At 43.7% G+C, this 26,088-nt stretch overlaps 2 protein-coding genes across 5 annotated transcripts; both read right to left on the reverse strand.

The window, feature by feature from the left end:
• Window positions 1-782: 782 nt before the first annotated feature.
• NIPSNAP2 (nipsnap homolog 2) lies at window positions 783-16,613 on the reverse strand. Of its 2 annotated transcripts, XR_005956372.1 has the most exons (11): window positions 16,465-16,583; window positions 11,433-11,572; window positions 10,498-10,543; window positions 7,704-7,798; window positions 5,745-5,815; window positions 5,259-5,399; window positions 4,826-4,857; window positions 3,562-3,656; window positions 2,602-2,685; window positions 1,638-1,897; window positions 783-901 (listed from the first exon to the last, which is right to left on the reverse strand). XR_005956372.1 is itself a non-coding variant. In XM_041482473.1 (10 exons), exons 1-10 carry the CDS (start codon window positions 16,548-16,550, stop codon window positions 1,833-1,835), a joined length of 855 nt encoding a protein of 284 aa, XP_041338407.1. In that variant the 5' UTR covers window positions 16,551-16,613; the 3' UTR covers window positions 783-1,832. The 2 variants fall into 2 exon arrangements, 1 of the variants encoding a protein (XP_041338407.1); XM_041482473.1 differs by having other exon boundaries at window positions 783-1,897; window positions 16,465-16,613.
• A 2,385-nt stretch (window positions 16,614-18,998) lies between these two features.
• Window positions 18,999-22,149, reverse strand: MRPS17 (mitochondrial ribosomal protein S17). 3 transcript variants are annotated; one of them, XM_041482844.1, is made up of 3 exons: window positions 22,071-22,149; window positions 20,698-20,844; window positions 18,999-19,731 (listed from the first exon to the last, which is right to left on the reverse strand). In XM_041482844.1, the coding sequence occupies exons 2-3, from the start codon at window positions 20,818-20,820 to the stop codon at window positions 19,441-19,443; spliced, it is 414 nt and encodes a 137-aa protein (XP_041338778.1). In that variant the 5' UTR covers window positions 20,821-20,844; window positions 22,071-22,149; the 3' UTR covers window positions 18,999-19,440. The 3 variants fall into 3 exon arrangements, with proteins under 3 accessions (XP_041338778.1, XP_041338779.1, XP_041338780.1); XM_041482845.1 differs by lacking the exon at window positions 22,071-22,149 and adding an exon at window positions 21,840-22,064; XM_041482846.1 differs by lacking the exon at window positions 22,071-22,149 and adding an exon at window positions 21,303-21,808.
• Between the last annotated feature and the right edge of the window lie 3,939 nt (window positions 22,150-26,088).

Consider the following 26,088-nt stretch of genomic DNA (forward strand, 5'->3'; position numbering starts at 1 on the left):
TGGTCTTTGGACAACAAGAGCTGTGCCAGGCAGAATTTAATTCCTGGTGAAGGTAAAAAACATGGGAGTGCATCAGAACACAAAAAATCCTGTAGCTCCAAAAATGTTTTTTGCTGTTTGTCTCTGGCTGAGACTGCTGGGTGGGAGTTACAAGGACAATTCTCCAGGCAAAAGAAATCTGGGGGAGATAAAAAGGACTGGAAGGTGATATTGGCATCCCTTTTTTCCTTCTGCAGCTGAAGAGCAGCCCCAAAAATCAGGTGAAATGGCAGCCCCAGGGGGTATCAGTGCTCAGGGCTGACTTCAAGGAGGATCAGCTCAAATGATTTCCTTGGCCCACTGAGCAACTTCAAGCTGATGCAGCACAGAATGTGACTCAGTAAAATCCCATCATCACTTGGCAACAGGAGGAAAATATAAAACCAGACAAGAACCAGATCAAATATTGACTTGTTCAAGGTGAACATTCAAGGGGAGGGATGAGTGCAGTGTATTTCATGAAAGCAGAAGCCACGCTTGAAAAATGAAGCATAATTTGTGGAGAAAAATCAAAAGGAAAAGTGTTTTGTATTTATCACCACAGCACTCAGATACTCTAGAATTCTCAGCAGAATGGGAAGTGATGGAGAGGCTGTAAATTCACGCTGGAGAAGGAGAGCAGAAAATGGGAAATGCTGTGATATTGGTTAATTAAGCTGAAATATTCTAAATTTTCCATACTAAACACTGCAAGAGGAGAGAAAACACAAGTGGTGCAATACACAGGAGATTCCAGCAAAAAGTGAAAATTAAAAGGTTTTTATTGACTGATATGTTCTTCCTGAAAACTTCTTGAAATGTACAAACTGGACATTCAGAACTGATTTGTACATTCAGTATGTTACACTGATTCTTGGAGCCACTTGAGAGAGAGAGAGAGAATATTATTGTCACTTACAGGATGTTCACATCGTTGCAGACACCAAAAAGTGTGGATACATTCTAGCCTAAAAGTGAAACCAAAACAGAACTGGACACCATGGTACACAGAAATGCCAACCCCAGCTTCACACTCCAACCCAGCCACGGGGGCTGCAGCCCCCCTCTGAGTCTGAACCAGCACTGCTTATTAAATTCAACCCCTTTTCCCAGATTTTGGAGCTGTTTGGGGAGGGAGATGCTTTGGGGTGGATTGATTCCCTGCAGGGTGTTCAGGCAGTGTCTGTGGGGGAAGCGTGGCTCACCCTGCCTGGGATTCATTCCAAGGGGAGGTTCCACACAAATGTGTGCTCAGAGACCCTGCAATGCCCCTTGCTGTCCAAAATCCATCCCCTGCCACACAGGATTATCCCAAATTAATGACTGCCTGCTTGGAGATGGAGATTTGCTGATTTCAGGCCTGCTCCACCAGCCAGGGGTGATTTCACAGCAACCCCAGAGCTGCTCGTTTCACAATCTGAAATGAAATTCTCATTTCTCCAGAGCTTCTCATTTCACTCCCACGTTTGTTTAGGAGAGCTGCAGTCATTAAATGCTCACAGCAATGCTGCTCCTGAGCTCTGGGCAGTGCCTGTGGAGCAGGAGATTTCAAATCCTGCAGGTCACACATTCCCTGGGGACCTGGCCCACAGATCTGCACTTGTTTTCAATTCACCAACCTTTTAATCACAGTCTTGTTGTTTGTTTTTTTTTTTCCCCTAAGAGCAGAAGGTCGTGGGTTCTGAAGAAAAGAGGTCTCTTTTATAAGCTCAATACAGTACTTTTATATTTCAGACTATGATATACAGTGTATACCATAAATTAAGACAAATACTTGTCACTTCATCTATGTAGGCACAAGAAAATCAGTGACTTTACTGAAGTGGAGAAATCTTCAAGGGTATCATGATTCTGGACTCCATCTCCTGAATAAGGGGCACTGAAAAAAATGGAGAGAGGTTTGAATTTCACTGGCAGAGTTCAGAACACTCAGTAATCATCCCTCTAGCACAGTGGTGGTGAGAAAAAAATGATTTTAATACCATCTCTCTGCTCGTTTGAAGATAAATATTTCCATTCTTTTCACCAAAATGGAAGTGATCCTGCATTTTTGTGGTGTAACTTCCTTTGAAATGTGCCCTATGGAACCCACATCTGACATGCTTGGCACACTTCTGGGAGTTTTGTTGTGACAGCTTTCTTTGATCTCAAAGATCTCCTGGCTTTTTGTTCCAAAGTCTAAATTCCCTTTTCCCAGCAATGCATTTAACAAGGCTCCTGCATTTCATTAAATATCAGAAGTAATCATTTAACATAAAGGTAAATTTCACTCCTGGCTCCTTAAATCTTTGGACAAGCATTTACATAAAACTGTTCTTCCACAGAAATGCTGCAATAAAAATTCAGTATTAATGCAGCAATTTTTTAGCACTTGGGCAACTTTTCCATGTACAACCAGCTGCAAAATTCACTTTACAGCTCAGTGCAACACCCCTCTGCTCCTTCACAGACTAAAAACTGACACAGACCCACATTTCCCCCTGAGATCCAAAACTTTTTCTCCCAGTGGGATGTGCTGAGGAGCAGAGAGGGTGGCACAGCCCAAAGTCTGCCCCCAGCATTCCAGAGAAGTTAATGGGTTACCTGTGTAATAAACCAGTTCATCCCAGCCAGGTTTATGCCACGCTGCATTCCTTATATCTTCCCTGGTTTGCAGGTCTTTGTAAGCTGGGAAAACAAGCACAAAGTGACTCCTTTCCCTTCTGCACAGGAAGAGATCCCTTAAAAGAATTCCAAGGAGGAATTAGGAGGCTGGGAAGAGCAGGAAGGAAAAAAATCAGGAGTTCTCTGCCAGAAGAAAAAGCTCCCAGAGCAGCACAAAGAGAATGAGCTGGGGAAGAGAGAAAAAGCCTGGGCACAGGTAAGATAATGCAGGGGCACAGCTCTACATGAAAGCTGCCAGATTTCTACATGAAATCTAAAATTCTGCATTTTTGGGATATGAAGAAAAAACTGAGTAATTTCTAAAAAATTATTGTTTTTCCAATTGAAACAATCCTAAGGTGTTTATGAATATGAATGCACAGAGAGAGCCAAAACACCTCCATGCAGGAATGGAAATAAATGCCTGACTTTCCTTTCTGCATGTGTGGTGAATGTGAGGCTTGAAATGAAACTGTAAAAAAACTGATTTCTGCATGAGCTGGGACAGCAGGGTCATGGCTGTGGGACTGAGAGCAAACACTGAGTTCCTAATGAGAAAGGGACAGCAGAAACTGTGGGAAAAGCAGAACAAAACAGGAAATATTAATTTTCTGTTTGGTGAAAAATAAATTTCCCTCACAAAAAAATTTTTAAAAATCAGCAGATTAAGAAAATAAAAAATGGGGAAAGAAAAAAACTTTAAACCCCAACGAATAAATTTCCCTCACAAAAATTTTTTTTAAAAATCAGCAGATTAAGAAAATAAAAAATGGGGAAATGAAAAAAAATTTAAACCCCAACTTTTAAGACATTTCCTTTGCCTTTTGTAAAAATGTCTCCTTCTGGGCAAAGTGACTGGGTTGGCCCAGTGGGAGGAGAAAGCAGAGAAGAGGAATTTACCCCAAAGGTGATGGACCATGTAGAGCTGTCCAATCTGGGAGAAAAATCCCCCAACTGCTTCATTGCTGTCCTGTCGGAACCGAATGGCACGAGCCCTGCAGGGAGCAAAGACACATCAGAGCCTGCACATCTGGGCAGCAAATCAGGGAAAAAACACTGGAAAATGGGAAAAAACCAGACGGGAAGGGAAGCTGGAATGTTAAACCGCATTTGTTGTGCACTTCAGCAATTAAAAGTGAGAAAAAAGCTGCACCGTGCTCGTTTTCAGCACTAAGTAATTAAGATTTAGCTCTCTGGCTTGTTAGGATGCATCAAAATTGGAGGCTACATCTTCAGTAAATTTTGTATTAATCACTTTTCAACCAAATTCAGGATAAAGGTAATTGCTGGAACAGTGTAAAGTGGCCTTTCATAGCAGGTTTTATAACTAAATATTTAAGTTTTAGTCATGTCAGCTTTTCCACATTAATTTTCCACAGATTTTGTGGCAGTGGAATACAACTTTTTAGTCATGCAGATCTTGGCACAAATTAAGATAAATATTTCTCTTGTTATATTTTATAAAACAAATTTTCTACCAGTAGAGATGTACCTATTTTATAAAAAAATTTCTAAATTCAATTTGTTCAAATGAGTGTAATTGAAAAAACAGTATCAATGACAAGTCTGAAAATCTAAGTCCTCACCTTTGTCCAAATAATTGAAAATACTTCAAATAGTTTAACTATCAACCACTAGAACTGCAAGGACAGTGAGTGCAAATTGAAATAAGCTTACACTGGTTAAAAATAAGGCAAAACCACAAGCATATAATCAATAGAAAACTGTCTCAAATGCTTCTAACCCATATATTAAAATACAAATATGCTGCTCAGCAGCTTTTCAAGAAGCAACTTGACTTTGAAAGCCCAAAGAGCCGAGATTTCAGCTGAAAGTGGTTTGGGAAAGATGAACCAAGCCTCCAAGGAGAAGTGCCACTCTTCCCAAGCAGCTTTCTGCTGAAAATCCAGGGTTTTTGCAGCAAACTAAAAGGGTTTTGGGAAGCAAAGCCAAACCACAGGGGGTTGTTTGTGCACAGAATTCCTTTTTTCCCCTCAGAGGGTCTCAGGATTGTCTGAGCAGGGGTGCAAGTGCAGGAGCAGCCCCTTGTCTGGGGGTCTGGTGGCTTTGGCACCTCCTGTCCTGCTTTCTCTACACCTGCACCTCTCAACCAGCAGCACCCCAGGGCTGAAGGCAACACTTACCTTAATTAATTAACACTTACCAGTAATTGCCCCATTCAATCATTGTTCCAGGCTGCAGAAACAAAACACACTGTTAAAGCTGAAGTTTAAAACTAAATATTATACAATTTTCACATCCTTTCTGTCTGGAAACCACCCTGTATTAACACAGTCCCTTCCTGTCAGTGAAAGAATATTAAAATAATCTTTAATTGCTCTGTTTACCACCTCTTACTCATCTCTGAAGCATCCCTCAAAGCAACCACAGGGTTTCAGCCCTGCAGACATCAGGATCTTGTTGGAGCCTGCCTTCACCTCAGACCCCACACTCTGAGAGCAGTCCTGACTCAGAAAAACCAGCTTGGATAAAAAGTAGATTTTTCAGATAAGCTCTGTTTGCCATAAAAACCTTCCAGAGGTTTTAGGACAGCACAGAGCTTTAAAAAATCAGAAAGAAATAAAATTTGGACTTACCCTGAGTTGGTAGGATCTCAGTTCATAAATATTAGGGCCATCTCTGGGAACAGGCTCATTCCAGAAGCTGAACTCCAGCAGGAGCTGGTTCTTACGGGACAGGAGCATGTTACCCCTCTCCTTACGGAATTCTGTGAATTCCTAAAAACAGAAAAACAGAACATGGCAAATGGGTCAAATTCTGCAACAACAAACAGCAGCACACCAGATGTGCCTTAGATTGGGGTTTTTCAATGCTGTCAGGGTTGTGGGACAGTGAAATTCTGAAAGGAATCTGAATTCTCTCTGGTGAATCTGAGAATTCCAAGGATTTGCAGGTGAAGTATTCAGGAATGGAAGCAGAATGTGACAATAAATCCTTTCTCAAAGAGGTTTCTGGGCTTGTACAGGAAGGGATGAGACACTTTGGTATCTAAATGTGCATTTTTTTTATTTGCTCTGCCTGTTCTTTGCTCTCTTCTGAGTAACAAAATCAGTATTTTTTACCTTATTTTGACGAAGTTTGCTCATGACCTCATTGAGAGCTGGGTAACCTCCCTCATATCTCCACAAATGAACTGAAACAGAGAAAATTTCAGTTTTTTTCAGGGATGTCCCAGACCAGGGGTAAATCTTACGGAAAAATCACACTATAAAATGCTCTTCACACTACAAAATTACACAGAAATAGAAACCAGGCAGCAGGTTTGAAAATAGATTTTCATTAATAAAAGCACTACACATTGGATTATTTTAGGGATAATGGAATAATTTGCTTTTTGAAAGGGGTTCTCTTGGAAAATTTTGAAATTTACTCTGAGGGAAATTTCTGAAAGGACTTTTTGTTGCCATGCTAGTAAGATGTGATGACTTGTCATGACTGTTATTGAAATTAAGATTCAGCTGAAGAGGATGACTTAGCTCCAAAAATGTGCTTTGTACCAATTTCATCTAAGAGCAGCAGAGGGGCAGATTTTCAGTTCAGTAAATTACTCCAGCACACAAGCAAGACACTTTCTGTAGGACATGAAAAACGATGCAAATGTTATTTCTGAGCTCAACATGAGTAAAAGCAGAAGAAAACTGAATATTTGCTGGGATTTCCCCTATAAAAACAATTCCAGTATCTATGTTTGTATCTAATTTTTTTCCAAGGCATTCCTTCTTTAATCAATCAGAATAAACCCCTTTAATAAATCACAGAAAGCTGTATTTACAAGTATTTAGTATAGCAAGGCAATAATTTCACCTCACAGAAAAATAAAAACAATTTTCTGCCCTCTTAAGCAGCTCTGTGCCTTTTCCAAGAGAGCAAAGGAGGCTGATGAGAGCAGATTTCTCCTCCTGCTCCTGCTGCCTCACCCCCAGGGCAGATCTGATGGATCCACCTGATATTAAACGCAGCACTGAACAATAATAATTCATTATTATTGTTCATTTTCTCATTATGTTGACATTTTCTCACTAGCCAGTGTAAATAATACAATAACAAGTCAAACCCCACAATCTGCTTCATTCCAGTGTTGCAAGAACATTTGCAAGGCAGGCTGGGGATGCAGTGACAGATCCAGCCTGTGTTCACCTGTTCCAAAAGCAGCCACTGGGACTTGCCTGAGGAATTCCCATTTCAATTGTCCTCATTCCCCAATTCCCCTTCGACTTCCAGGGCTGGTCTCAGACATTGTTTGGTTCATCTGCTGTTAATTCTCTGCATTTGTTCAGTGTCAATATTGCAATATGCTGGCAGTGCAGGGAGAACTGATGTGTGCAGTTTATTTTTTAATTAGGAAGCCCCAGCACTGAGCCTGGCACAGCTCTCACAGAACCTCTGTGGATTTGGGTCTGTGGCTTCCCATTCCTTCCAATTCCCTGGGCATTTTTCAGGTTTTCTCTCTACACTGGGCTCTTTGGAGTTACCTCTGCAGCAGCTCTTCAGTCATGTCTAGTTCCAGTTTGTTTTCATAGTTAGGCAGTATCCTTGTATGAACATGAACAGAAAGATTTTTACTTTCCCCCAGTAAAGTTTAATGTGAAGTTTACAATGCAGATGGGGTTGGAATGATTTGCAATTCATTATCATACAGCAATTACAGCCTGAAAGGCTGAGCAAAGTTTTTATACTGCCCAAGGAGGGACAAACTCTGGCTTTGCAAGAGTCACCCATAAATATTCAGGTTCCCACAGGAGTGTATTTTACAAACATATCCCCAAATTCTGTTAATTTTACCAACCATCACCATCTGGAAAACATAAAAATACACCAACAACGAGACAAAACTGAAGGAATGAAGGCTCTGCTGTCCAGCCCAGCACAAAAAGCAAGCAGTGCACATTTAAGACAGCTGAGGAGTGATGCACACACCCCCTCACTGCACACAGGGGGTTGGGTGCCAACAGAGATGATTTAAAAAAGAAGAAAACCTGCCAAGCACATGGGTTTACATTGGTTGTACTTCTATCTCCTACCAGCCTGATCCTGCTCTCCGTACCACGTGTTCCAAGTCCCCACCAGAGCACAAGGGTAGTGTTTTTCTTCATGAATCTTTGGCAGCACCTCTTGACTTGAAAACAAGGAACACACAGACACTGGGTTGCATTGCCTTCAGGGAGGCCACAGTTGATCAATGTACAACACAGCAGCATGCTAGGAACATTCACAAGGTTTATTTTGCAGAGGAGAAAGCTGAAATAGCAAATTCTGCTACGCAGGGGGAAGGTGGATACATCCCCACAGAGAATTAAGGTGAGTGTTACCATTTTTTTAGAAATCTATAACAAAGATCTGTAACATTTCTATAATATATAACATTTACTGCATCTTTGGATGCAGTAAATTAGATGTATCTAAATAATTATGTCTGTCTAAAAGGTTATCCAACACATCAGGAAAACAAATATCAGGATATCTCACTGAAATCTCAGCCTACATGGGTGATTTGTTTGAGGAAAAGCTTTTCTTTGCTTGAGGAAGAGCTTTTCTTTGCTTGAGGAAAAGCTCCCCTCAAGGGGGGAGAAATCAGAAATATGAAAGCACACTCTTCTAAACCAGTTACAACTGCTGAGCTGAATGAATAAAAACAATTTGATAAATTAAATAATGGCTGTAGCTCACAGTATTGCTTTTTGCTTTCAGAAACTGCTCTTACTTTGAGCAGCTCACCCACTAATGAACAGTGGGACTGCCTTCAAAATACCTCCAACACACAATTCCTGTCTGACTCTTCCCAGGATTTCTAACACTCTTTCAAACTTCAGAAGTGGCCCATATTAGCATGAGGAAATTAAGTTTTGCTGATTGCTGACTCAGTCAAAACAGCTTTCCCTGCCCTGTGCCTTGATGAATAAGTCAATTAGTCTGGTTGAACTCTGCCTTTTCTATTTTTCCCTGAATAATTACCCTTCTTGCTCAGTTTGGCTCACAGGCAGAGTCTCTGCACAGCATCAAGGAATAAAAAGTAGGCTGGGCTGGGGCTGGGAGTCATTAGAGATGAGTTTTCCTCTGGATTCTGCCACTGACTTTCCAGACAACCTTGAGCAAATCTCATTACCAATTTGTACCTCGACATTTTCTCACCAGCCAGTGTAAATAATATGATAAAATGACTCTCCAAGGATATTCCCAAGGATGTTTCACCACCAGTTCATTTTTGCAAAGCACAATGAGATCCTGGAAAGGCAGCTTTGAAGAGGAATGGGAAATTATTGCACAATTCTACCATATATTGTTGAAAATTAAGAGAAAAAAATGCCCACAGAACAGCTTTTTAAAAAACCTGTCCCTAATTCTTCAGAAGGGCTCCTTAACCAAAGTGATTAACGAAATATTCTTGTAATTGTCTTCTTTACATTATTTATTAATACCTGATGGCTAATCCTCATTTTGATTTGATACAGAATTAACCTGTTCTTTTTTTTTCTTTAGGGAGAGGCAGGAGGGAAGTTCAGAGAGGCTTAATTTTGTTTATTACTTTATTCAAGTTGTCTCCTTGCCTGAAATATTTCAATTTGCTTTGGAAAGAATCAATCTTACCACAGATATTTCATCTGACTGCTGTCAGCAGTTTCTTTCTTTGCTGTTTGTCTCTTTCCTTGAAAACAGAAATCTCTGCTCTCACTCAACATTCAGGCAGCTCATGAAATACTGCAGAGAAGTGATTTCCTGTCTTGCATAATTGGACATGTTTATATTCAGCTTTTAAACAGCAAGCTGGCTGAATGCTAATTGTCCTTTACTGTGTATCTATTTTTTAAACAAAAAAAGCTAAAAATACCTTGATTGAATGTTATTCTAGTGGCTTTTTATGCTTCTACAGCAGGGAGAACAGTTCTGGGCTATCCAGCCCAACACAGAGGTGACAGATGAGCTGTGCAGCGACCCAGGAGGAGCTGAGGACATGAACTGGGAGCTGGGACTTCCTCCCCTCCCTCCAGCCCAGCTGCTGTGCTCACACACCAAAGCTGGTTGCAGAAAGGTGTCATTATGCTGAGAATGTTTTTATTGTCAGTGAGAAAAGCACTGCTGGCTGCCAGGCTCACTCCAGCCCCACATTTAAACACACAGTTCTTTCAGGGCTCCAGAGGGGGGATTGTGGAGGAAGAAAAGGAGTAATATTTCTGCAGTTTTACTCTAAAAGCAGCCAATTTCAAATGGGAGTAATTCCCACGTGTTCTAAAGCTGTAACTTTTTGGGAAAGCTGTCCCAGTACTGCTCCCTCTGGAGGGAATCACCCCAATGCAGAGACCCCATCCAAGGGTTTGTGTAACTCCTTGGGAGCAGCTCAGCAACAGGACTGGTACACAGGGATCCAAATGAGCTGAGAGGAAATCAACCCCTGGCTTTTTAACATCTGAGTTTAACACTGGAGTAGTTTAATTTAGCAGTGATCTCTCCTTCCTTCCAGTGTGCAGACAAAAGCCATCCTCAACCTGGCAGCTGCAGTGGGAATGCCAACATTCCACCTCTCCCTGCAGGAATCAGAACTTTAAGATTGCTCAGGGAAGGGGGAGAGCTGCTCCAGCAAATGTCACCAAAGCTCTCATGACAGGAATCATCCTCAACTGCAGCTCAGGAAATGGCAATGCCAAGAGCGAGGTGGGGTGAACTGAGTACAGGACTTTTTGCTATTTCATAGGATCTAGTTAATACCAAATCCTAAAAAAGCAGAATTTTTGTCACCTCCTCTCTACGTAACTCAGATATAACTACAGTATCTGCCAAATCAACATGGCTAAAAGGTAAAAAGAGAACTCACACACTTACCAGAGCTTGTTGTAGGCCTCTAGACATTCAGGTTTGACATTGTGAACTGTAACAACAACAAGAGGGCCATGAGGCAGGCAGGGACAGAGGGAGCAGTGGTGCAGTGAGGACACAGCCATCACTCACACTGCAGTTTGGACAGGGACAGAGGGAGCACAGAGCCATCACTCACACTGCAGTTTGGACAGGGACAGAGGGAGCACAGAGCCATCACTCACACTGCAGTTTGGACAGGGACAGAGGGAGCACAGAGCCATCACTCACACTGCAGTTTGGACAGGGACAGAGGGAGCACAGAGCCATCACTCACACTGCAGTTTGGACAGGGACAGAGGGAGCACAGAGCCATCACTCACACTGCAGTTTGGACAGGGACAGAGGGAGCACAGAGCCATCACTCACACTGCAGTTTGGACAGGGACAGAGGGAGCACAGAGCCATCACTCACACTGCAGTTTGGACAGGGACAGAGGGAGCACAGAGCCATCACTCACACTGCAGTTTGGACAGGGACAGAGGGAGCACAGAGCCATCACTCACACTGCAGTTTGGACAGGGACAGAGGGAGCACAGAGCCATCACTCACACTGCAGTTTGGACAGGGACAGAGGGAGCACAGAGCCATCACTCACACTGCAGTTTGGACAGGGACAGAGGGAGCACAGAGCCATCACTCACACTGCAGTTTGGACAGGGACAGAGGGAGCACAGAGCCATCACTCACACTGCAGTTTGGACAGGGACAGAGGGAGCACAGAGCCATCACTCACACTGCAGTTTGGACAGGGACAGAGGGAGCACAGAGCCATCACTCACACTGCAGTTTGGACAGGGACAGAGGGAGCACAGAGCCATCACTCACACTGCAGTTTGGACAGGCAGGGACAGAGGGACAGAGGGAGCAGTGGTGCTGTGAGCACACAGCCATCACTCACACTGCAGTTTGGACAGGCTGCTGGTCTCTCTTTTGGCCAGGAGGTTGGAGTGAGCATCTTTCCTGGGATCCACCTTGCGCACAAAGAGGGATTTTAACCAGCTGTCCTCGCGGGCGCTGCGGGCCGAGGAGCCCAGCCCCCTGCAGGGAACAAGGACAGCCCTGAGCACCAGGCAGGACATTCCTGGGAACTGCATGGGAATTATCACAGCACAGCCAGAAACTGTAATGGCACATGGGACACTTACACACTGCTGAAACCTCCCAGCCAGCCTCTCCCAGCAAGGCAAAGAGGCCTCATCCCCACTGAGATTTATTGTTTCACTAGATATTCTTACATTACATTATATTGCATTATATTATACTACATATTATATTATACTAAATTATATTATTACATAATATATATTATATATAATCACTATATAATATTAATATATTAATATTATCAAGAATTCTAATTAAAATTAATTATAATTAACTATGTACGTTAGTAATATAATATATTCATTATATTGCATATTATGATATATTATTAATATAATATAATATAATATAATGTAATATAACATATATTATATAATTAATATAATATAATGACATTATTATATTATTTCACTAGACATTAGAGATAATAATTTTACAGACAGTTATCCACTGTGGGATTATGTTCTTTTTTTACCCAGAGATGGGGGAACTGAGAGATGTTTTAAAGACTTTTATTTTGTTTTCTGTCTCATATGAAGAGACAATATGTTATAATATGATGTTATAATTAATTACATAATGATAATATATAATTAAGATATAATATAATGTTATATGATGTTATAATTCACGCTATCGTTAGTAATATAATATATTCATTATATTGCATATTATGATATATTATTAATATAATATAATATAATATAATATAATATAATATAACATATATTATATAATTAATATAATATAATGACATTATTATATTATTTCACTAGACATTAGAGATAATAATTTTACAGACAGTTATCCACTGTGGGATTATGTTCTTTTTTTACCCAGAGATGGGGGAACTGAGAGATGTTTTAAAGACTTTTATTTTGTTTTCTGTCTCATATGAAGAGACAATATGTTATAATATGATGTTATAATTAATTACATAATGATAATATATAATTAAGATATAATATAATGTTATATGATGTTATAATTCACGCTATCACGATCAGAAGCGAACTATTGTTTAATTACAATACATTATAAGCTTAATTACATTATAATTACATATAAATATTATAAAATTTTTATTAAGTTTCTTGGCCTGTCAGCTTTAGCCACACCATGCTGTAGATGCCTTAAACCAATGATCTAAAGTTACCCCTCGTGGGTCCCACTACAGTGCCTCTTTCACAGTTCTATTTCTCCAAAGTATCCAGTCTGATTTGCAAGGCCATCCTTTGAAACTTGTTTCCAGTTCTATTTCTCTCTCAACAATGTCTGTTCCATTTTATGGCATTTCTAAGTCAGTATTTTTTATCTCCAAGTTTGCATACAGATGCACACTGTGTGAGCTTTCTGCCAGGCTTTGAGAATTCTCTACAAATCCATTTCCCACATTTTCCCCTCTCTCTTGAACAGAAAAAACTTCTTTGGTGGCCTTGTTCATCATTTGCTGTGCACAGAGAAGTACACAAGTTATATTACTAACATTGTCACTATAACAATTAATCTACATAAAATCTTCTATGAAACTTTAAAAATTCTCTACAAATCCATTTCCCACAATGCACATTACCCATGGTTATTCCCTGTGCAATGGCTCCTTCTGCTGCCCATTTATCCTCTTTTTAACCCACTGTCTCTGCCCAGGGCTGGGTCTGGCCTGGTGTAAACAGTCAGGAGTGAAAAAGAGCAAAAAACGTGCAGAAGGAAAACTGCACAGTGTAAAAGGGAGAGGAACTGCCATATGTTCTGTGCTGCTTAAAGACAGCTCTACAAAAGGGAAAGGGAAATGTCTTTCAAGAGGAAAAATAGCATGAAAGACTAATCTGGGAAAGAAGATGAGTGGTAGGAAACAACCAGCCAGGAAATATTTCAATTCCAGATTCCAGCACCACGTAGGGACACAGCCAGGCTCTCTGCACAACATCCACGTTTCCTTGCCTCAAAACACAAGATTTTCACTGTCTTCTCTTATCTAATCTTTATCCAGCTTCTCCAAGTACACTTTCAAAATAGTGTCACCTCCCTTCACATCAGAGCACACAGACCAAGGGATAACTGTGCTTTTTAAATGGATGTGTTAAAGGAATTATTCCTCTTTTCCAGATGAGCAGAACAAGGAATCTGATGCATTTAACTGATCCTCCACAATCTCTGAGAAGCTCAAATGGTTTTTGCTTCTTTCTCTTCCTTCAATTTGCCTTCTTTTGACAGCCTCACAGTAGCCACAGTGAAGAAAATTAATTCTGTCACAAGCTTTTCCTGAAATACTAAAATGTTAAATGTGGTATTTATACCACATATATTTACTTCTAAGCTGGAAATCTCAGCCTTTTCCTATCTCAGATGTCAACGTTTCACCCTTAGTTACTGACTTGTGGATCCAGAACACAGCTGGACCTCCAGCCCAAAGCTTTCTACCAGGAAAAAAAAAAAGGAAAATAAAATCTCAATTTCCTTTGGGAAAATATCCCCCTGGACACACCTGTATTACACAAAAGCAGTTTTTTACAACAATCCACTTTTTATTCCCAGTGTCAGAAAAGAACATAATGACCTGGTTCTGCACATGGGAGCAGGATGGAGGAGAGGGAAAGTATTTCACAGCAGAGAAACAACAACCACAGCTGAGATGACCTTCAGCAGGAAGAAATAATGTCCAAATCTTGGTGTTTATTGAAAACGGTGCCTTCCTTGCTCTGGGCACACACACAGACATGTGGCTGTGCTGGAAGCCAAGCAGCTATTCCTGAGGGCAGGCATTTGAAGGGCATTCCACGATAAGGCTGCTGCTGGAGTGGAGCTTTCTCTGAGCTCTGAGCACAGGGCTGAACCCCACCTCAGAAATTCAAGTTTTGTTTTCAAAAGCTCCCTCAGATTAAGCCCTCACTGGCTCCAGGAGGCAGAAGGCAAGCCCACTCCTGCAATACTCAGAGCTGTAAACTCTCATTTTAAACCACTCCCTCCCCTTTATTCAACAAAGTTAGCGAAGTAATATTTAGAAAACTCATCTACAAGGATCATTGTTTGCAGCAAACTTTGAAGAGGAAAGAGAAATAATTCTGATGCTTTTTTGTGAACATAGCAGCAGAAGCAGGAGTAAGCTGGAGCTACAGGGCTAACTCTGAAAAGCAAATTTCTTTGCTATTAGGAGAATCTCATGACTTGAACGTTCAACTGCACCTAAAACTGAAGGTATGGTTAATTTTCAAAACAATGACATGAGTAATACTTTACATTTATGGAAAATCTTTTCCCCAGCAGCTGTAAAGCTCCTCATGAGCACTGATTAACAAATCACAACTAAATATACACCTCACACAGAACAAAGGTAACAGCTGAGTTTATTAAAGCAGATGTTCACTGCACCCAAACTGAGATTCGAGGGCCTGATTTTTAATCAATATCCTAAAATACCACTGAACCAAGAAGCCTTGAACTGATCACTGCCTCAATTTTTTGGAGGAACAGGGACTGAATTCAGGTCTTTCAACAGCTGTGAGCATCAACTTGTCTTTGGGAGCAAGCTGTCAAGGTGCAAATATTAACTGTGGGTTTTGCTTTCTTGCTGCAAAGGTTGGGCTCTGAACACAAATGCTAACACTGAATAGCTTGCTTAGATTAGATTAAAAATGTAAGGGAAAACACTTCTTTACACTTAGCTCCTGCTTTAGCACAAAATATAACCTGGGTGGGACACACCAGGTCAATATTTAGATTTTGTGATAATCCAAATCTGCCTGGAAGAGTAAGAAAAACTTGTCTATCTTTGACAGTTTTTGATCTGTGGTCTACACAAAGTTTATTTGAAACTAAAATAACCCCAAAACATGCAGGTAAACCTCACAACATATTCCCTGAACAGCTGCTTGCAGGGATGCTTTTAGTCTTGCCTGTTCTGAGGCTTGAAGCAGCAGCTTTCCGTGTTTCAAAGAAAGGGAGGAAAAACTGTGTAGATCCATCGCAGCTTGGGAATTCCCGTGTTTCCATCACCCTGTGCCTGCTTCCTACACCTGAGAGGCGCCCCAGGAGCTGTGTGTGTGTGTGTGAGCACCTCGGGCACCGCTGCACACAGAAATGCCAATCTCTGCACCCCAAAACTTGTGGGATGTGCCTCTCTGTGTGCCCTGGCACCGGGAGAGGGGCGCAGATCCCAGCTCCCACGGCAACGCGGAAACACCAGCCGTGACTCCCAAGGGGATCCTACGAGCGGCCGTGAAAGGTGAAGGCAGGAAGATGTGGGGATGTGCAGCCACGCAGCCCAGCCCTGGGCGAACGCGGATTTTGGGCTGTGCACGCTGACAGGATCCGCCGCTGGCTGCGCACCCTGTTGCTCGGAGGAGTTGCGATGCGGAGCGGCCGCACGCCCTGATCCTGGAGGGACAGCTCGGTGCGAGCACCCAGGTATTTAAACGCCGGGCACAGGGCGGCTGGATGCCCCGACAGCCGCGGGGTGCCTGCTCCGTGCGCGGTGTCCATGCGGGGCTGAGGCGGCGGTGCAGGGAACGGCTCTCGCTGCCCCGAGCCCGGGCACCGGCGGCCGCCTCGCCCGGCGGGTCAGCGGCGCGGCCACGCTCCCACCCAGGGGCGGACTGGGAGGAGGGAAGGAAGGGGCCGGCCTTGCGGCCCGTGACCTTGAGGGACACCCCGCCGCCTCGCTCTCCCCGCCCCGGGCCCGGCCGCTGCCCCGCGAGCGGGGCGCCATTTCCAGCCTGGCAAGGGGACGCTCTGCGCGGCGGGGCGCCGGGTGGCTCGGGCGGCGCCGGCTCCGCGTGCAGCTTCCCCCGGCGGCCCCGTCCCGCCCGCCTCGCCCCCTCAGGGCTCACCTGAGGGTCAGCCCGGCGCCGGGCTGCAGGCGCGGCACGGCGGGCGCTCCCGCCAGGCTCCCCCGCAGCAGCACTCGCGCCGCCATCTTGCTCCCGCCGCCTCCCTCCTGGGCCGGGGGCTGCGGCCACGCCCCCCGGCGGGCAGCGCCGCCTGCGCATGCGCGGCCGTGGCGGCTCCGGGACCCCCTCACGGCCCCACAGCGAGGGGGGCACCCCCAGGGCTCGGTTTGGGGGGGGAACCAAGTGTAGTTTAGGGGGACCCTGCCCCGGTTTGGGGACCGCTACTTAGATATTGGGGACCCAGCTCTAGTTTTGGGGTCCCCCAGCCTCGGTTTGGAGAACTAGGTCGGATTGAGGAGGACCCTGCCCCGGTTCGGGAACACCTAATCAGACGTAGAGGGACCCCAGCCCCGGTTTGAGGAGATCTAGCGGCATTTGGGGGACCCCAGCCACAGTTCTGGAGGATTCCCCAGCCTGGTTTAGGGGTACCCAAGCTCGACTTTGGGGAGGAGCCCGTTTGGATTTAGCGAGACCCCCAAGCCCCGGTTTTGAGAGACTCCAGCCCCAGTTTGTGGGGACCCTGGGCCCAGTTTGGGGACCCCCAGTCAGATTTAGGGGGATCACAGCCCCAGTTTTGGGAATTCCAGCCCTGGTTTTAGGGGAGCCAGTTGGATTTAGGGACCCCCAGCCCCAGTTTGTTGCTCTCCCAGTACATTTTTCACTCGCTGGCAGCTGAAGGGATTTCCTCACGCTGCTCTGCTGTACTCAGAGATATTTTGGCTGAGGAGGAGGTGTGTGCTGGCATCAATCCTTAAATCACTTCAAATTAAGGGTAAAGTGGTAATTAGGGTAATAATTAAAGGGCAGTTCTAAAAGCAACAAGCCAATAAACACAGAAAGCAGTCAGTGACTAATCCTTATCATTTCACATAACACCTATAATGATTCTATCTTGGCCCTATAAACTTTCCCTTCCCATTTTATGATTTTTCTATCAGCACTTTCCGAGAGTAATCCAGAAGATAACACATATGATGTGCTTTAACATCACAAAAGCACAATCTGTTTAAAACAATTTAACCTACAATTGCCATCACTCTATTAAATAAGAGTCTGATATGTAATTTGGTTTTAGTCACATTTTGATCTGACAGCATGGCAAGTTGTTGAGCAACCCTCCCAGAGCCTACACTGGAAAAATTATAACCTTCTGTGATGAATCAATCTTATAGGAAAAAATATGGCATTTTCACAGCTACTCAAGGGGAATTACAAGACAAAATAATATTAACTCCCCTAATTAGATGTAGACTGTAGATGCAACTGATTAAGCAAACAGGAAACCTTTCCTATTTTTTATAATTATCTAGTTATTAGAACACTTACATCCCATATATGAGGGTCAAGTTCTGCTTGGCTACAACTTCAGTGCATTTCCTACAGCCCAGGACCAAATTCTATCCTGTGTAATCAAGTTCTCTCAATCCCTGCTTGGATGAAGTTTCACATTTTGCATTCACCTGGGCAGGAATCAGAGCTCAGGTTTTTCCTTTCCTTTGATCAGCCAGCTCCAGTTCCTGAGGAATTTACATAAACCTAAACCTGCGCCACAAACAACAAGAAAAACCCTACAGCCACATGTTTGAGGCAATTCCTCAACCTCAGAGCCCGTGCCAACAGAATTTTACACAGAGACTTCTCAGTGAAAGTTTCTTGACATTCCACACGAACACTGGCATTCAAAGAGCAGCATTTTTTGCTTTGAAGCACCAAAGGAACTTCAAGTTTCCCATTCTTGCTGTCCCAAATACTTTGCTGAGTTCAGTCAGGCCTTTTAGGCAGCCAGAACTGATTTTGTGCAGGAAGTTAAAGGGCAAATGATCTTTAACAATCTGACAACAGCAGAAAACACAACTGGAAGCTACTCAGTTGCTTAAAGTGAGATATTTTAGGTCACAGAATAAGATTTTAGATCTGGTTTTGATTCTGACACTTTGGAAAGGATTTCTCACAGCTCTCATATCCCACTCTCCCCTCCCACACCTACAAATTTTGAGGCAGATGCCCTTTTAGATCCAAAGTCAGCACATGAGGCTGCTGCAACAGCTGCAGGCTCTCAGCTTGCTGCATGCCTGGAGGAGAGGACACGAGATCCCCAGAGCTGTACCAGGATAAAGTCATCTTTCATCACTAACTGCTCTGGCCTTCACTCCACATTAAAGCATGCAGCAAACCAGCCCCTCTAGCTGCCCAAAATGTGTTATTTTAATTAGCTTTTCTGATGAGACTAAATCTAATCACTTTTAGGCTGTGTATTCCCATCAGCTCCCATGTCCTGCTGGCAGCTCAGTGAGATCCAGCTCTCCCAGAATGAAATCCTGCCTTTGGTCAGGGGACAGAGCCAGCCACACTAAGCTGCCCAAAGCTTTGATTCTCACCCTCTGCCACTCTAAAGGCAAAGGGCTGTGTTTTTGTTAGAGTGTGGAAGTCAGAAGGCACTGTAAGAGGAAATAAGGACACAAGCATGCAGCTGGTTTTAAAATTCTACACTTCCTTTCAAAAGCTTTAATAGCATCATTTCCAGTAACCCTACAAACCACAAAAGACTGACTGAAATACAGAACAACCAAATAATATAATGATCCTCCCACTAAAATTAAACACCACACAGTTGTAGTCTTGTCTTAACATAGAGAGGCCATTCCAGGAGGGCAGCTGCCTTTGGGAACTGTCACTGGGGCAAAACTACAGGCAACAAAATGAAGTGTGAACACTAAACTTGCATTTTTCTCTGCATTTTCATTCAAAGCTCCAGGTGCCCATCAATCTGCAACATCTCTTTGCATAAGCAACTACATGTACTATTTATTTTGACTACAAATTTCACTGGAACATTTAACATATCACAGCAGGGCCTCAAATATCCCTGACAGAGACACAAAAGCCGGAAGCCCTCTGCTTAAAGTATTTCCCCCACTATTTGTCTGTTGAACAAACTTTAAGTTCCTGAAGTTTCTCACTTAGATAGGTGGTATCTGCCTCGGTGAGATTTTCTGAATCTGACAGGTTTTCCAGGAATCTGGTTCCTGCACAGGGCTTTCCTGTGATGGGATCTATGACATTGCCAACCTTGAACACAATTTCAGCCAGTTCGTGTTTCACGTGTTTGCTCCTTCGCTCAGGCAGAGCTTTCAGAAGAACAATGTCTCCAACAACACACTGCTGCAGGGGGTCATGGGCAAAATAGGTTTTTCTTTTGTTAAAGAACTGTAAAAGGAACAAAAAAAAAAAAAAAAAAAAAAGAAACCTTGGTATTATATTTCAAAGTTACGTGATGGGTAAATATATAATGAATGTAAAATAAATAAATTTCACTAAAGTCTTATGTATGTTTTAAAGTGAGATTCAGTTTGGATCATGAAGAGAAATGCAACTGTGCACTCTACAGGTTCTCCACAGGCAGCACAGCACTGCCCTTCCCAATCTCTTGCCAGGATAGTGTTGCCAACTGAGCCTAGAGGAAAGGAGATGGGGAAGAAAAAGCTCTGAAATCTATATTTCAAAGTTTTTTATGTGAGAGTTTTCTTGCTGAAATAATTTTTTTCACATAAAAAGTATTTTTTTTTCGTATTAGAACAGCAGAATTCAGAGTCCTTTATTAAATAAATTAGGTTAAGAAATAAAGGTTCTTCTACTGGATAAAACAGACATGGGCTCCACAAGACCCATTTTCCAATCCTGACTCTACACTTAACCTTTTGGTCACCAAAATCAACTTATTCTACCTCCATGTACCACTGTTTCTCTATTTAAATTTGAGAAAATACAATTTTTAACCTTCCTGTTTGAAGTGCATCAATAAGGGCTAAATCCAAGATCACAGAAATGTTACAATTATACATGCAGAAAAAACAGCTATAAAATTTATTGTACAAGTGACTAATAAACTGTCAAGTCTCCAAAGCACGCTCCACATGGACATGAAAAATTAAATCTAAGTGTGAAACAACAAAAGCTTACCGTCCCAAAAAGATCAAATGAAGTGCATTAACAAGGCACTTCAAAGAAATACATTTAGCAGGTAATTTGTAAGTCCTCACCACTCACTGCTTTTCATCCTTAAGGAGTTTGATTTGTAAAGAGTCATCAAAACTTTTAAGAGTTGAATCAGCAGAACATTTCTCCACAAAATACAAAACCCAGCAGGCAGGAGAAGCTGTTCACTGGTGTTACCTTTAGCAAGTAGGGATCCAGCACGAGCCTGGTCACTCTCACTTTGGCAGTTTTCTGCATTTTGGTCCCAATGACTTTCCCCACTATCCATTTTGCATGGACAGCTCCACGTGGGACAGACATTGTTCAGTTATGGTCATGCAGTGCCTGGCAGCAAGAAAAGCAGATGTGTTACTGTAACAAAGTAAAAAACATCAACGCTTTCTGACCAATACCAAAAATTTCCTTATTTTAGACTAACAGCTTCATTAGGTCTTTTTGTTGGAAGAACAATTCAAAACTCCATGTATTGCACTAGCTCAGCCTTTTTGACAATATAGAAGGGATGGCACTGTGTCCTTGCTATCAGTAAAAGCTCCTTCAGGACAGCAGGAAAACTGGACAGAACAGCATGAGGACAAGACCTTACCCCAGAAAAAATGAATCAGCCCAATTGTCACTAACACAATAAAGTGTAGCTGTGGAAATTATTCATTGAATAATGAATTACACACACGCCAGCAGCTGTTTTGGCTGGAAACCTGTTCATCAGAACAGAGAGCACCCAAACAAGGGAGCAGCCTACAGCTTTTGTTCAAAGTCTTTCCTTGTGTGCCTCTCATTACCAGCTGAGCTGACGGAACCCAAGGAAGGTAATGAGCTTCTCAAGCCAGAAATGACACATCAAAGAGCTGTCTGATCCATAGTACATGGGTTTGCTTTTGAGTTCTTTCCTGCAAGTAAATTATATTCCATTACCTTATTTGGTTTAATTAGGGAGAGCTTTCTGTACCACTCTTGCAAGAGTCAGGGGAAAAGCCAACAGAAGACTCGAATCAATATAAAACTAATGGAGATTAATGACCATTTTCTCTCCCACTCAGATCCCTTGTTAAGCACAACCAACACCTGTGAACTCTCCATGCCCCCCAATTTGTAAGACACTCGCTTTGATGTCCCAACACATCAAAAGCAGACTTTAGGGATACAGGGACACACCATAGGATGAAAGCTTCAGCAAACACTCGGGGGCTGCTTTTCCCACGCCTGACTCAGCCGTGGGCGCTCAGGGCTGGAAGGAATCAGCGTGGGGGGGGGCCCCCCTGTACCCCACGGCCAAACACCCCACGCAGCCAGGCGTGTGCAGCACGGGCAACACCCACCGAGCACCGGCAGGCAGGGAGAAAAGAAGAAATCGAAGAGACGGAGCCCTCGGCCCCCCCCCACCGCGGCTCCCCACAGCACTCCGCGCCAGGCCCTGCCCCGGCGCCTCCGTGCCACAGGGCCGCGCAGGCAGCGGGGCTCAGCGGGGCGGGTCACGCAGCACCCAGAGCGCAGCCGCGGCACAGGGGGACCCGCACAAGCGAGCCCCGGGCAGCCCCGTCCCCTCTCACCGCCGCTGCCGCCGCCGCGCCTCGGGGGCCTTAAAGAGACGGGCCCGGAACGGGCGGCGCCGAGCACGGAAGCGCCGCGCGGCGGGAAGGGGCGGGGCCTGGGCGGGCCAGAGGGGCGGGGCTTCCCGGCGGTATTTAAAGGCGCAGGCGGCGGCCGCCCCCTCAGAAGCGGTGAGGGAGGTGCGAGTGTGGGTTTGTCGGTGGAGGAGTTGGTTAAAGTTGGGAAAGATCCCTAAGAGTTCTTTAAAGATCCTTAAAGATGATAGAGGACAAGCCTTAAGAGGTGTGGCTGAGGTCAGTTAATTTGTTCAGCTTTGAGAAGATGAGACAGGTCAGACCTTGTTGTACCCCTCAATATTCTCATGAGGGGAAGAGGTGGAGCAGGTTCTGATCCCTTCTGTCTCATCTGTGACAAGGCTTGAGGAAATGGCTGGAGCTGAGTCAGGGGAGGTTTATGTTGGATATCAGGGAAAGTTTTTTTACCCAGGGCATGGTGGAGCACTGGAACGGGCTCCTTGGTGCAGTGGTTATGGCACCAAACCTGACAGAGCTCAAGAACTCTGATATGTGGTGGGATTCTGGAACGTTCTGTGTGCTGTCAGGAGTCAGACTCGATGTTCCTGATGAGTCCCTTCCAACTGAGGATATTCTGATGTTTTGATTGTCAAGGCCGACTGTGTATCCAGCACTGCCACCATAACCCCAAACCACCCAGCACCCGATCCAGACTTTTCCAGGGATGGTAACCCCACCATGGCAACCTACTCCCATGCCTGACCACCCAAACAGTGAAAACACTTTACTAATATCTAATCTAAATCTCTCATCTCAGTTTAAAGGTGTTTTTCTTGTCTTCTCACTGCAAGTAGAACAGACTAACCCCAGCTCACCACAACCTCCCCTCGGGTGATTTTGGGGAGGGATGAGGTTCCTCCCTGAGCCTTCTCCTCCAAACAAATGCAGGCTGTGGGTGCTGAGGGACCCCTTTACATGGAATTTTGGGGATGGAGCTGACTCTCAGTGCAGCCCCTTTGAGGTTTCTGCACATCAGCACACTGTGCTCTTCCCCCTGCTGATAAGTGATGGACGTGAGACAAATCTTGAAGGTTTCCCATATAAATCTGGAATAATTATAGTAGATATGGAGTGAGAGCTGGCCTGTCCTTGCTATCCCTAACCTGGATATATATCCATAACCTGGCAGATACTCAGTTTCTATAAATCTCTGTATAAAATGGAGGGTTAGCAAAAAAACCCCAAAGCACTTAGAAACTGAATAACGGCAGAATTATTGGGCTTTGAGGTAATGTGCTCCTGGTCTTTCCCTGTGACATCAGGCTGAGGCCATCTCTTTTTTTATTTAAATGTGCTCACTTACCCCTTTTTGCTGGTATTTTGGCTGCTGCCCAGTTTAGAGCCTTGTTCTCTTTTTGGTGTGTGGGTGTCCCATCATCTCTCACGGCAGGAAGAGGACAGGTAGGGAATTATATTTAATTAACAGCACAACTCCAGGCAGTTTCCCTTCTTAAGGTGGCTGATATGGGCAGAACAGGAGACACTGTTGAAATAATTTGATCAGATACCATCCAAGGAATCATTTGGAATTTCATTATCCATTTTTACATCTATCCAAGCCAAAACTCGTGGGTTTCTCTTATTTTAGTGCCTGGTTGTTTGAATTACAGAGCAGGGAAGTGGGGAGGAGCCCTGGTGCAGGCAGGAAATGGTTAAAGAGTTCCTATCACCTGGGAAAGCAATCCTTTGATTTTTCAGAGGGCGCTAACATGCTGCAGTTCATGGAAACAAAGGGAAGGGGATCAAGTAGAAAAGTTGTTCTTGGATTTTATTCTCAGTGGCAAAACTTCTGAGGGCTGGATATTGATGTCTGCGGGGAAAATACGGAGTTTTTGGATTAAAAGGGATTTTTTTCCCCTTCTTACCGTCATTCAAAATAGGATCTGTGAGGTAAGTCTGGATCCAACTGGTGACTTTAGATAACTTCTTTTAAGAGTGAGGAGTAAAAAACCCCTTTATCTTGCTGACCCATTTTAAAACAGTGAATTCTTTGCTGAAATTGTTCCTCGGGCAGGGAGCAGAGGCAGCAGCGTGAGTCAACAACTGCACAGAGCCCACGATGCTCGCCTGTGTTGTCTGCATTCAAATGGCTTGCATTAATTCCTGAGCTGGAGTATGGAAATTCGGGAACTGGGAGAAACGTAATGACTCAGGGGAATCTGCCACTCGGAGTTGCAGTAAATATTTCAGCGCTGCCACTCTTTCAGGCTGTAGTAGTGGCTGTGCTAATGTGCTTTTGCAGTGGGGTGCTTCAAGCATCTTCTGGTGGTGGCTCTTAAAGTAATTCCCAGTTCTTGTCTCTTGAATCCTCGTTGCTGTCCCAAAGGTTTTGTGTTTCCAGCTCCTGTAAGGACCATGCTGATCCTTTCAAGGCTGATTCATGATGAGGTTGTAAGAGGGGTCTCCATTGCCATTAATTCTTTGCCTGTCTGTACCTGAGTTCTCACCTTAAAAAGTGCTACTGGACTTTGTGTGTGTGTGTAAAAACATATGATTTTCCACCCCAGTGTGGCTGCCCCAAGGGTGATGGATGGTGATGACTGTCACTGAGAGCCAGTGTCACCTGAAGGGAAGTTTTTACACCCCGTGGAGAGCCCTACAAAACGCACCCATTCCCCTTGGAGCCGCTTCACTGAGCATAAATCGCACTCTCGGGCACCTTGAGAGATTTGCCTCCAAGGTGCTGAGTTCTGGTGGATTTCTCGAGCTTGGTGAGTGTGTGGTGATGCAGGTTTCACTTTTCCCTCTCTGACTGCCTGTGAGTGAGTGCTGTGAGCTGTGTGGGTGCCTCCCCACGTGGATCTGAGTGCAGGGCTGTGCTGTGACACATCAGCACCGCTGCTGCCACAGCCACCTGGCCGGTTCTTCCTGCTCTTCCCACTGCACCCCACGCTTTGCTCCTGCTTCCTCACTGTCCAGGAGGGAGAGCAATCAAACCCAGAGCTGCTGGATGTCCCTCCTTTCATCCTGGGCACCAACAGAGACTTGGGGCTCTTTTGTTCCTTGCCATTTTGTTCCCTATCGCTGCCTTGCTGTTCCCCTCGCCACACCAAGCTTTTATCACTCATCTCCCTGTGCTTGTTCCCAGCTCCTGAACTCTCTGTTCCCAAGTTCTGGCTGAGCAGGAATCTTTCATCACCCTGCCCTATTTTGCATTCATGCTCTGATCCATCACATTTTTTCTCCTTCTGGATCCCTGTGGCACCTGCAGGAATAAATCACTGGAGCTGGGTGTCAGGAGCCTTGGAGCACTTGATTCCCTGTTGTTAGAAGGGATTGCTTTTGCATTTACACAAAAAATTGCAAACTCTTGTCTTTTTTTTTATCTTGTCTTTTTTTCAGCAAGATTCCTCTTATTTGAAAAAAGTTCTTTCTCTAAAATCTTCTCTGCTAAGTGCTCTTGCTTCTGTTGTCAGGATCTGACATTCATTTCAGCTATTCAGTGTGAAAACCCTTTCCAATTTCTTTACCAGTGCTATTGATTAAAATGCAGTTTACTTTTCTGGGGAAAATTTGATATTCAAAAATGTCTTTTTGCTGTGACTCAGAATGTACTTTTCCATGGAATAAAAATTTTGGAAAGAACAAAAAAAATGCTATTGGAAATGTTGAACAAATTATATTGTCGTTTCAACCTGGTTATATAAGAAAAAAGAAATGACTTCAAAGTCCAAGTGAAAAGCTCTGGTATTTTCCTCATATTTTGAGAAAATGAGTACATTTTTCTCCAGCTGCTCAATTTTATCTGTTCAGAATTTTCCATATGAAACTCTGAGAATGTTCTGTACTGGCCCTAACTCCAAGTTCCTGTTTAACTCAGCTGGCTGTTTCAGGTTACATATTAAATATGAATTATTTTCTCCTTAGTTTTCAGCCATTAATGTTTCTTCTAAAAACTAATACAACTATTTCCATTTTTGTGTAGAAGTCTGTAGTTCTCAGG

This window comes from Pyrgilauda ruficollis, unplaced genomic scaffold, assembly GCF_017590135.1.
Source record: "Pyrgilauda ruficollis isolate IOZ18807 unplaced genomic scaffold, ASM1759013v1 scaffold59, whole genome shotgun sequence".
Taxonomy (NCBI): Eukaryota; Metazoa; Chordata; class Aves; order Passeriformes; family Passeridae; genus Pyrgilauda; species Pyrgilauda ruficollis.